The sequence below is a fragment of the Salminus brasiliensis genome, chromosome 5 (genome assembly GCF_030463535.1).
Source record: "Salminus brasiliensis chromosome 5, fSalBra1.hap2, whole genome shotgun sequence".
Lineage (NCBI taxonomy): Eukaryota > Metazoa > Chordata > Actinopteri > Characiformes > Bryconidae > Salminus > Salminus brasiliensis.
The window spans coordinates 14,471,567-14,483,615 of record NC_132882.1 but is presented as its reverse complement, the minus strand read 5'-3'; the positions used below and the strand labels follow the sequence as shown (position 1 = coordinate 14,483,615).

Here is a 12,049-nt window from a genome sequence, read left to right as displayed (position 1 = left end):
AGTACCTACCAAAAGTACTTTAAGTAAGGACAACCAGTGAACGAGACACAGGGTCTTGGGCACATAAGGCTCACTGATGTGCCAGCCCATCTTACTGCAGCACAAACTGCAACTAAATTCTTTCAAATGACATGTCTTGGTCTTGTGGAGTTCACAACCCACACAATATTAGTTGCAGTTTTAATATTTTGACTGCAACCATAAATGCATTGATATTCATGACTTAACAAAAGTGAATTTTTAAAGCTGTATTGAAGTTTTGTCCTGATTGGCTGTCAGATTTCCCTAATCTGGTATTCTGTTGCTACATTTCCAGCATTTGGCTGATACTCCTATTCAGAGCAATTGACATATGAATTATGTTACACATGTAAGTGAATGTAGTGTTATGCTGGTCTTACATCAAACTAATTTCACTACCACAGATGAATTTCCAATGTCTAAATAAAATCATGTGAGCTCCTGTCATCTCAAATTCTCATTCCGAAACAATCAACTGTGTTTTACTATTGTATGAGTTTTAAGTCTAGACTTAAGCACATCACATAGACATTGAGAATAGCCAATAGGTGAGCACTCTCCAGCACATAAAATGATCAATCTAATTTAATGAAATCTCAAAAGGAATCTATTTGCAGTCTTGGAAGATTCTTCGTCTTTGAAAAATCATAGTCTGTGACTAAGAACTCTTGGTTTAATGACCAGTTGTCTTCAGATGTGAGGGAGTGGCAGACTTTAGTGTTTTTAAAGTATTTTCAGTCTTCTAGTGTGTGGTTAGCATTAGGACTCTTACTCAAAGTACATTTGTAGTGTGGTATGCTTGGAGAATCAAACCCTTGTTTGAATGGGAACCAACCACGAATCTATCAACTGTTGCGTAAAGTGAGTGGTATAAAGGAGTGGACATTCACATATTTTCTTTCTACTTTTACTGCAGTGTCTAATAAGATCAACTGAAAAAGTAATCACTAACCCCAAGAACATGCAACTTAAGTGCCATCATTCAGATGAGACATATTTGCATCTGAATGCAGGGTCCAGCACTCAGGAGCAGCTAAATTAACTAATAGAGGACATGCCAAGTCTTGCCTTGTCCAATTTTACCCATCCCCAATCACCCAGCAGCTGTTAGGCTGAATAAATCAATAGACGCTCTACAATGGAATAAAATGACACAGAGGACTCAGTACACCCATCCCGACTGAACCCTTCCCTTACCATAGGGCTTAGAGGATGCTTATTTAAATCCATGGTCGCAGCATTTGGTGATCACTTGACCGAAATGCCTCTTTAATCTCAGCTGGATATGGCAAGGTCATGTGTTTGTGGTCTTCTAGGAACCCGCCTGCCCTACCCATATTCCAATCCTAACCACTGCTGGGGTTTAAAATAGCGTTCATCAAATCAGTTGCTTTTAGAAGCGAGTTGCAGGCTCTTGCATCAGGAGTGATTGTGCTGTGTCATGTGCTACAGGAAACTGGTGGATGTGACTGTGGTCCCAGGAGGGAACAGGTGCTGAGGGGACAGCAGAGCAGCGGCATGCCTACCCCCCACCCCACACGCCCTTTTGTATTACCCTCAGAGGAGCCTGTAAATCCTTATGCCCTTGTGTGAGAGTGTGTGTGTGTGTGTGTGCGTACAACAGATGCCCATTTCTGGTCAACTGGATAATGGCGACTCAGAGCAGAAGGATGGGGAAACCTATTTAGAGAGAAAAAAAGCATTGCAGACTGATGAGGTAATGCAATTACTACAGTCTCTCTCTCTCTCTCTCTCTTTCTCTCTCTCTCTCTCTCTCTCTCTCCCTCCCTCATATAAGGCCTTACAAGCCTCATTGGGAACAGGACCCCTGATAAAAAGCTAAAAGAGCTGCCATGAAACTGTTCATTGTGAGAAGCAGAAATGTGGACGTTGAGGGAGGTGAAGTCATCCTTTGTTACTCGTGGGTTTTCTCTGGCTAATCATGCAGCCTCTGAGCTGTGTTGGTGTAGGCTCTAAGCTGTATTGTGTGCTGAAGGTGGTAAGGTCACCAACACTGGGACAATTCCAACACCCTCAGCCCGCCCACACCGCCCCTACAACCCTTAAGACACATTGGCTGAGATTTCTAGAGTGGATTTTTTTTTTTTTGTATTTGCCCCTTCTTGATTTCCTTACTCACTGCATATTTGTTTTGATGATTGGACAAAATGTGCTATCCAATAAAAGGAAACTTATTAAACACATTTCTCATCCCTGAAAGCCTACCAGTATATCTGAGTTAAAGCAGGTCTCAATAAAAGGCTGATTCATTTGTTGGATAACTTTGTGCTATTTGTCTAAATTCGACGATAGGCACTAATGAAAGGAGCTTTTATAACATCCCATTCTAAATTCATAGGCATTAATATGACATTGTTCACTCCTGTGTTGGTGACTTCTTGTTGGTGGCATCCTATGATAGTACCACGCTGGAATTCTGTGAGCTCTTTAGAGCCACCCATTCTTTTATTATTAGGCAGACTGCACGGCTAAGTGCTTGATTTTACACTCAATACTCAATGAAACACCTAAATTCAATGATTAAGAAGTGTGTCCTAATACTTTTGTCCATATAGTGTATATAAATCAAACAAAATGTAAAAAATACACAGTTCCATAATTAATTTGTCTTTGGAAGAGAGTTTACTGGTTTCACTGGTTTATATTATTGGTCAATTTTGTACAATTTGTTAATTTAATAAAAAAATCAGAAACTCAAAACATTTTTGCACAATGTTTTATTTATTCTAGATTGTATTTGTGTGTGTACAGGTGTGGGTGTCCAAAACAGGTGCCAACACAAAGGTTGTTTTATGTATTGTTTAGAAACTCACAACTGTACTGTGTCATTCTGTTCATTTCTGAGAAATTCAATGATAAGAGAATCTTAAAGTAGATAAATTAGCTATGAGCTTCCATTAAGACATTCAGCTACCAAGCAGATATTTTGGATTAGCTAGGCACAAATATGCAACAAAAATTATGCTCCCTTCTTCCTTCCTACGTTCATATTTTCGTTATCAATTACTGATATAAAGGCCACAACAAAATAACTCAATAAATATAACTAGATTGAAAGTTTGCGCGTGTTGAGAGGGTAATGCCTTTAGAATGACATTACTCTTCACCAGAAGACCAGGAGTCACCTTCTTCAATAGAGTCATCTGATTGGACAGCCTCCACCACTCCATCCTTAGCGTCTTTGCATTGTGGCAGTTTAGCCTTTGGCATCTCCTGCTCTTCCATTTCTTCTTCCTCCTCCACCTCCTCATCCTCCTCTGACTGACCTGTAGAAATCTCATTCTCAGGTTTCCCATTGGCTGGTTTTAGGCTTCCCATCTCTCCCCAGTCTTCCCCAAAGGCCACGCTCTGGTTTGAATGTAGGGTGTCAGGTGTGTACCTCTCAGTCTCTGTTGGCTCATTTGAGTCATATGTAGCAGCCATCTCAAATTTTGTCATATTCCAGATGTCTTCCTTTATGCTTGAACTAAAGAAGCTGTGGGTATCGTTTTCCTTTTCCTTAGTTTGTGGTTCTTCATTCAGAACATTGCCTTGGAAAATATCCATCTTTTCTGATGCTTCATCTTTCTCCATCTCGTTGAGGTCTTCCGCAGCACTGAGGATGTCATGGGATGCTCCTGTGATTACATCTGGATGGTCCAAAATCTCAGGTTCCTGCATTTGAGGAACACTGCTGTCATTTTCGTCCATTCCACTGCTGCTTTTCTCCACTGCAAGTTGCTGTTCTTCCTGGTTTTGACCTACATTCTCCCATTCTGCTGTCTGAGGAGTGATGTTGTCTTTAAAAAAGTCCTCCCCAAAACTCCTTTCCATTGCCTCCTCCAGAAAGCCTGTGAAGGACACTGAATCATTTTTCTTTGATGCTTCACCAACAGTAGTGGCATTGCTGGAATCTAGCTGCTCGGTTGAGACTTCTGAATGACCAAGGAGCTGAGAGCACTGGCTAGCATTAGGAGACTCATCCTCTGAGCTATTGGACTCTTCCAAGTCTGAGTGGTCTACGTTGGTCTGGCTGTCTGGCCGGCTGTTCGGCCCGCTGTGTAGAGAAAGATAATCTGTAAAATCTGCATGAGTGAGCGTGGACTGATTTGATTGCTCATCTTCCTCTTCTTTTGTATGGGACTTTTCTTTGGTCATAGGTGTTTCAAATGGAAACACATCCGAATGTGAGGTCTCTGTTGGTGGCATTTCACAGGGCTCCTTTACAGGAGCTTCTTCTTGGAATGCTTCTTCAGGCTGTGGTGCCTCTGTGAGTAGGGGGGAATGGTCAACATTTGTCTTCACTACATCTTCAGACTTGTTTTGTGTGAAGAAGTCCATGTCAACATTTTCAGTGTTCTCATTATCAGTGGCAGTGTCATCCTCATCAATGCTGGGCTGCTCACCTGGAAGAGTATGCTGCTCATTAGCCTCCTTGGTTTCACTGAGGAAACTCTGACTCCAGTCTTGTAAATGTAAGCTCTCGTCCTGGTTAAGTTCCTGGTTACTCTCCTTTTCTGTCTCTTCCATAGTCAGACCAACATCTTCTCCACTCTCCTCGAAGTTCCTCGAGTCATTTACAGAGGGATCCATCAAACTATCATCCGTCAGTGTGTTGACAATGATGTCCGGGTCACCACCATAACCTTGTAGATCATCTTCCAGAGGCTCTACAGGCTCCTCATTGGGTATCTCATCAACATTCTCTTCTACCACAGTTTGAGCTTGGGATTCGTTCATGACTACATCATCTGACTTGATAATCTCTGGCTCCTCAGACAGGTCCTCCATTGTGTCAAAGCGCTTGGCAGAGGTTTGACCCCACATTAAGACCCCTTCATGTTTCTCCCTTTCCTCCTCGCTGTCACTGGGCTCACTCACTCCCATATGAGAAGCCTGAGCGTTGGCCTCTGCCTCCTCATCACTTTTGTAGTGGATCAGGGGGCGAGTGTCCGCTAAAGTGTTCTCCTGAGCATAGCTATCTACCTCACCAGGATCAGTTCTCCACGAAGCAGAGATGTTTAATGACTCATCTTCATCACTCTGTATCTTATCCTCCTCTGTGTGATCTTCATCTAACATGTGCTCTTTGTCATAAGTCTCTATCATTAACTCCTCTGCTTGCTCAGCAGGTTCTGAGTTCCCGTGAAGATTAACCTCTCTCTCTGGATCAGAAGAATCCTTTACCATATCTTCATACCCTGCGTTGGTGAGGCTTCCATTTCTGAAAGCGAAATCTTCTTCCACCTTCTCCTCCTCATCCCCATTAGTCACATTCTCTTCCTTTCTCTCTTCCACCTTTTTCTCTTCAGTTTCAGAAGAGGTTTCATTCTTCTCTTCTTGCAGTTCAACGTCAGAACAATGATCTTCCTGCACTTCAGTACCACAATGATCAACTTGAACCTCATCTTTCATTTCTTCAGACCTGTCCATTCTCTCACACCTTTCTACTGACACGTTCTCTATTTCAGGTTCGATTTCAAGCAACTCTTCTTCAGGGACATTGCTAGCACTCTCTATTATATCTACCATCTCTCTGGAATGCAACATCATTTGCTCGAATAACGGTGAAGCTAGGTCCTCAGTGTTTTCACCAAGCTGTTTAGAATCTGTTACTGCAGCATCTACACTGCATTCTTGTGTGTAATTATCACTGATGGTCTGTGACACCAGCTCTAGCTCTACCTCAGAAACTTCATCTTTCTCCTCTGGTACCGCTGTATCGTTTTCCTCCCAGGCAAACATGGGTGCATGTGATATTTGAGCCATCTCAGTAGACACCTCAGTCTCCTCTTCTTCTTCATTGTCAGAACCCTTTGTATCCTCTGTGTGTGGAGTAAAGGACACCTCTCTCTCTGGAGTTTGGGGAAGGCTACTCAGATGTCCAGCTGGCAAGCTAATCAATGCTGCTTCTTCAGTGCCAGATGTATCCTGTCCAGCTTTTGATTGATTCTCAATAGGGATCTCCTGTGAGTCTTCCTCAACATGTGAACTGGGTATGGATCCTAGCCCATCTACAGCAATAGGAACCACAGAGACAGAAACGGCAGTGTCATAGCTTGCTTCTTGAGCTTCCTCAGTTGGGAAAGGAACAGAGCCGGTTCCAGTGAGAGACCCTGTTGGTGTAGTTGTGGATGTTCCTTCCAGTTTTGTTGTCTCTTCACTTAAAGCAGTTTTCTCCATTTCAGTCATCTGCACCCTCTTGGGTGTCTCCTGAGTGCTTTGTGTCAGGCTTTGTGACAGAACTGGAGTCATGAGGTCAGCTTTAGAATGTGAGATTGATCTAGAGGTTGTAGACAGCAGACTGCTGAAGTGGCTGGATGCTGAGGTGGCCTGAGTGCCTGGATGAGTCCTGTGGGGCTTGGAGAGTGCTTCTGTAAATGAAATGGGAAGATGGTAAGAATAGGTTTGCCTCACTGGTGGATCTAGTGTTTCAGATGTAACATACACAACATGGGCAAAAGTATTGGAACAGCTGCTCTTTTTCTTTTCTTTTTGTTTCAAATTCAGGGGTATTAAAAAGGACATTATCCTGCTTTTGTCCTGAGAAGATTGCTGTGGAGCATTGCTGTGAGCATCTGATTGCATGCAGTGACCAGAGCATTTCGTGAGGTCAGGATCTTGGATTATCACCACCTCATCTCCAACTCCCCAAGTCATCCCAAAAGTATTGGATGGAGCACCATCCATCATTCCAAAGAACACAGTTCCACTGCTCCACAGTGCAATGCTGAAGGGCTTTATACCCCTCTAACCCACACCTGGGATTAGGCATGGTGCCAATAGGTTCATGTTTATCTGCTCCAGAGAGTCCTATTCTATTCTAAGCTGTGTGTGTGTGTGTGTGTGTGTGTGTGTGTGTGTGTGTGTGTGTGTGTATGTGTGTGTGTGTGTGTGTGTGCATTTGCACTGTGTCAGCAATGGGTGCAACTTAAAGTAGCTGAAAGGATTCATTAGAAGAAGTGTCCACAATCTTTTGGACATACAGTGTTAGTTGCTATAGTGTTCAGATATGCTGCAACATGCAACAGCATCCATAAAGGATTGTTTTATGGTGCCTTAATTAGCATTGGTTGTTCTTGATCAGCATTGGGATGCAAGGATAAAGCTGAATGAGACAAAATAGATGTCTGATTAAGGGAACTTACTCTATTAGATATGGCATGGTCATATTGAATAAGCACGGTCATAGAGCCCTCGTCCATCTCCCAGAGGAATTATCAGGATACACAGTTGAACCTCAGTAATGGAGATATATTGATCTCCTCTAGTTTCCCTCTGCCTTCATTACTGGAAATGCAGCCATCTGGTCTAGTGACTGATGGGGAGTCTGCTAACATCACTAGAGCTGACTCAATTTAGTAGAGTAGATACCCACCCCCACACACAGACACACTGTGTTCCTCTTGACCACCACAGGCACTAATGTGAATGAGCACGGAGACGTTTGTTATCAGTGTCATTCAGGATCTCTGAGGCGGAATGCAGATTTTACTTTGTCTTCTTCGCTTTATGATCCTGAATGCCAAAGCTGGTAAAATGACTCAGATGTGTAATAAAGTATATTTAAAAGGGCAAAAAACAAAAATCACCTAAATAGGAGGCTGTCTGGACGCTGGTCTTGCTTGATGATTGGTTGTGAACTCTCAGGCTCTCAGTATCCAGCAAAGCTCTGAAAAACATGCAGGACAAACATGGCAACAATGTTATGACTAAGCGCAATCATGTAATGATGCAGTAGTTACTTAGCTTGAACCTTCCACAACATGCCCTGAAAGGCAACGATTTCTTAAAGGTGCAACAACCCTCCTAAGAACATTGATTTGTAAAGAGATTTTTTTGATACTTTGCTGTTTGAGAGTAATGTGAAGATGTGTGAACTGCATTCAACAGGGGTTCGATTTCACTGATGAAGGATTTTCGACTGTTGTGTGTGTGTGCGTGTGTGTGTGTGCGCAGGAATGAGCTTTTATAAAACACAAAGGATGAATAAAGTAAAGGGGCAGGAAGGCTTTTGTTGCCCCTGAGCAGCAGGCCAGAGCCTGAGTGTGTTGTTATGGAAATGAAGTTTCACATTTGTTATTGTCAGACCATCTGCAGCACAAAGGCCACCATTGGCGCCTTTATCTAATCACACATTAGGAGTAGCATATCTGTTGGATGTTGGTTATCTGAGCAGACAAAATTCTTATTCCTGTTTCACACATGGATTATTCACATTCCAGAATATACAACCCCAAGCTTTCTCTGTTATGGGAATTTTATTTTTATGGAAAAATGTTACTATAATGGATGTGAGTCCACATGTTTTATACACCTGCTAACAAGGATAACTACCATAAAAACTGTGTGATTAGTTCTTTCTTTCATATCTGACAGTGTTATTTACCTAAAAGATATAAGTAATAAAGTGGCATACTACAGTTTCTAGTCAAACATTTGTCAAAGAACCAAAGAAGATGATGAGCAGGATCAGAACTGGTGTATCCTGTCCTCTTAAAAATGAATGTTTCTAAATGGTTCTTAAACTTTTCCTAGAATCTTTACATTAAGTGTATGTACTTTACAAAGTCACCTCATATTTGCACTTGTTTACAGAAAAAACATGTTCTTTAAAAAATCTAAAATTATACTTTTACCATACGATCGCTCCAAAGAACCTTTGTGACCCCTTTTTATTTTTAAAAACATACTTTTAAAGGTCTGAATGCATTGCAAATTGTGCAGATTGCCCACCCTAGTCACTCTAGACCCTCTGAGCCTCTTGTTTTTTCAGCCTGCCTCCTAACAGATGGGTGAGGGGCAGTGCTAGATGGCAGATAAGCCCATTTAGAGTCACTTATCTAAGGTCTAAGGTTACCCCTTTTCAGGACAGCTGAATTAGCTCATTCAGACACACATTTATATCAGTGACACCTCTAAAGACTACATGTCCTGTAGTTCACAGCAGCCATGTTCCTCCCTTAATTGCAGGAGTGGTGTAATAGAGTGTTGAAACACTGCGAGGGAGTGACTGGGACAAACAGACTTCCCAAATGCCATGTTATTACCGCCAATCTGTTATGATTTGTTTTCCTAAAGGAAGGAGAAAATGAAGGAGGAGAAAGATGATTACCTGTAAGTGGCCACCTCCAGTCCCAGACACATCTTCATCTGGAGCAAGTTGCGTCTGTCTACCAAAAGGTCGCCTATCTGCTCCCTGAGGTCCACTTTCTCTGCTTCCAGGCCCTCCACCTGAGCCTGTACACACAAGAAGAGATGAAGAGCAGTTCGGCACAGCCACCCAAAGCACAACCCGAATGTCTTCCATTCTGTGGTCAATCATTTTTTTTATAACCCATTTACTCATGCCCTATCTTGAGGAATTCAGGTCAGCCCTACAAAGCCATTAATAAACTGTTCTGTGGTCAGTGGTTCTCTGGTGATTAAGTACCACTAGATAAGTGTAATGGACACCATCAGCCTATTTCGAGAATCAGAACACTGTCACTTTGTGTGCTGTCTAATATGACTAAAACAGTGAGTAAGAAGGCTCATCAAGGAGTCTATGGCTTCATTTTGTGTTAGATCAATGCAGATAATTCACTTGAAATGGCACTTTTGTGTTTAAGGAATGTTGGTTGCAGCCTCAGATAGTGCTCCTTTTCCTTGTAGACTGTCTTTATGTTTGCTTCCTTTCAGCTGAGCTTGAACAAAAAACAGTGGCAGGAAATCCAGTCATTGTTTTTGGCATTAAACATACTGTAACTTCCACTATGAATGCTTTAACTATTAATGCACATTAATGACGGAATGACACCTCAAAGCTAATGCCATGACCCTAATGACTGCTCGAACAATAGGACTACACATTATTTGGACAAAATGATTGGGGCACTTGCTTATTCATTATTCCTTCTGAAATCAAGAGTTTTAAAGAGAGTTGATGCTGCTTTTGTTGGGGTAACTGTCTCTACTGTCCAGGGAAGAAGGCGTTTTACTAGATTTTGGAGCATTGCTGTGAGGACAAGACCGTTATAGAGGTATTATACCTCTCTAGCCCACACATTTCATTAGGCATGGTGACAACAGGTTCATGTTTATCTGTTTCAGAGAACTCTGCTCCTATTTTGGTGGCAATACTCTACAGGGACTAGACAAGCTGTATGTGCACATTTGTACATCTTAACTTAAAGTGGCTGAATGCAAAGTACAAGGGGGCGTCCACACACATTTGAACATGTAGTTCTGTAAAGTTGCCATCTTGGAGGTACACTGTTTGCTTGGGTCTATTTGACTGTAAAAGCAAGTTGCAGGGTTTTTATTCTTACCTGAAGTTTTTGAAGCTCTTGATTCTGCCTGCTTCTCTGCTGGGCCACGTTCTTCTCCAGAAGCTCCCTCTTGGCCTTTGTGCTCTCTATCTCCTTGGCTAAATCTTGCACATGTAGCTGATTCTCCTTCTTCTCCTGGCTGATCTGTGCCATGTGAGCCCTTGCCTGGGTCAGGCTGTCCTCCAGCTGCTCTACTTGTCTCTGGTACACACCTGCCGCCTCCTGCCATGCCTGGGCCGCTCTCTGTGAGTAGTCTTCTCCCAGTTCCCGGAGGCTGAAGGTTTGCTTGTGCTGAGGGGCCATTAGTACAGGCTTTGAGAGGACAGTTGTGGACTTCAGGCTTTCCATCTCCTCCTGGTGGACCTGCACCTGCAGTGTGACCTCCTTCTCAAGATGGGCTGCCTGTTCTCTCAGCCAAATCTGCGTCCTCCACTCGTCCTCAAACTTCTTCTTGCTTTCTGCAAGTTTTCTCTTAGCTTCGTCCTGCGCAGCCCTTTCCTTTTGTCTCTGAGCATTCAGTGCTTCCATCTCTTCCAACAGATTGCTCACCTCCATCTCCACGCGGTCCTTCTCCATCCAGGCAGCCTGGACCTCTCTCCTGGCCAGATTAAGGGCTTCCTCCTGGATTTGCTTTTGACCTTTGGTGGTGTTCCTGTTTCTGTGTAGTGCCTGGATCTCCCCACGCAAAAGCTGATTCTCTTCCTCCAGCAGCTTCACACGGCCCAGGTAGGACTCTAGCCTCCTGTTCAACTCCAGCATCTGGTACTTCTCCTCTCCGACATGAGGGAGAAGCTGCCGGACACTTGTTATCTCCATTGCAGTGCAAGGCAGCCTGGTTCAATTCCTACTGTAGTCTTTGTGTCTATGTTTGAGTGCCTGTTGTCTGTTTCGAAAGACTGGCTCCAGGGTCAGGTGCCTCCAGAAACCTCGTGGCAACTGCTTGAATGGCCAGCACAGGGAGACACTTTCATAGTAAGGGAATCGAGGGGGAGGGCCGAGGGGACCTGGAGGAGGGGTTGGGAGAGGGAGAGAAAGCAGTGATGTCATTTGTGAGTTAACTCTAGCACTGCTGGAACATGTCTCTCTGTAATTAGAGGCAGTCAAGCACAAATACAGCCTATGTTTTATTGCAGTACAGACCTAAAAAAATGTTATATGGTCATTATCATATATACACTGAGCGCACCCACACATGTGCCCAGAGCAGTGGGCAGCCTCTGCTGTGGCACCCAGGGGGCAGAGAGGGTTAAGGGGTTTGCTCAGGTTGAATAGCAACAGCCAATAGTGGCAGGTGGGCAAACCTGGGTATTGAACCTACAGATCTGTTATCAGTAACCCAGTGCTTTAAATATCAGTTTTTTATAAATAGAGGATAAGCCTAGTGGAATATTTAGCAAGGAGTTAACCAGTATATAAATTATACCCAATACCACTAGTTAGTAAAGGCATCATTTTGATCACAGACATGGCTTGGTAGTCCACTACACTCTTTACTGCTCCACCCTGTGGTCAAAAGGCTAAATTATAAACTGTGACCTGGCCCAGTTCAGGGGACTTCTGTACTTTGTACACTTTGTGGACAAATAAGACAAATATGGCTTTAAAGAAAATGTACACACTCACAGTCCAACAACCACAATTAGGTAATGTTATTTTCAGCAAAGAGCAATATCTCCACTGGTACATCACTGCAACGGTTCAGCTGAACTGACCAGGCA

General features: G+C 43.1%; 1 protein-coding gene across 1 annotated transcript; it reads right to left on the bottom strand.

Moving 5' to 3' along the window:
• Nucleotides 1-2,773: 2,773 nt before the first annotated feature.
• Nucleotides 2,774-11,252, bottom strand: nes (nestin). Its single transcript, XM_072678760.1, has 4 exons — nt 10,332-11,252; nt 9,137-9,261; nt 7,614-7,693; nt 2,774-6,395 (listed from the first exon to the last, which is right to left on the bottom strand). The coding sequence occupies exons 1-4, from the start codon at nt 11,145-11,147 to the stop codon at nt 3,139-3,141; spliced, it is 4,278 nt and encodes a 1,425-aa protein (XP_072534861.1). The 5' UTR covers nt 11,148-11,252; the 3' UTR covers nt 2,774-3,138.
• Between the last annotated feature and the right edge of the window lie 797 nt (nt 11,253-12,049).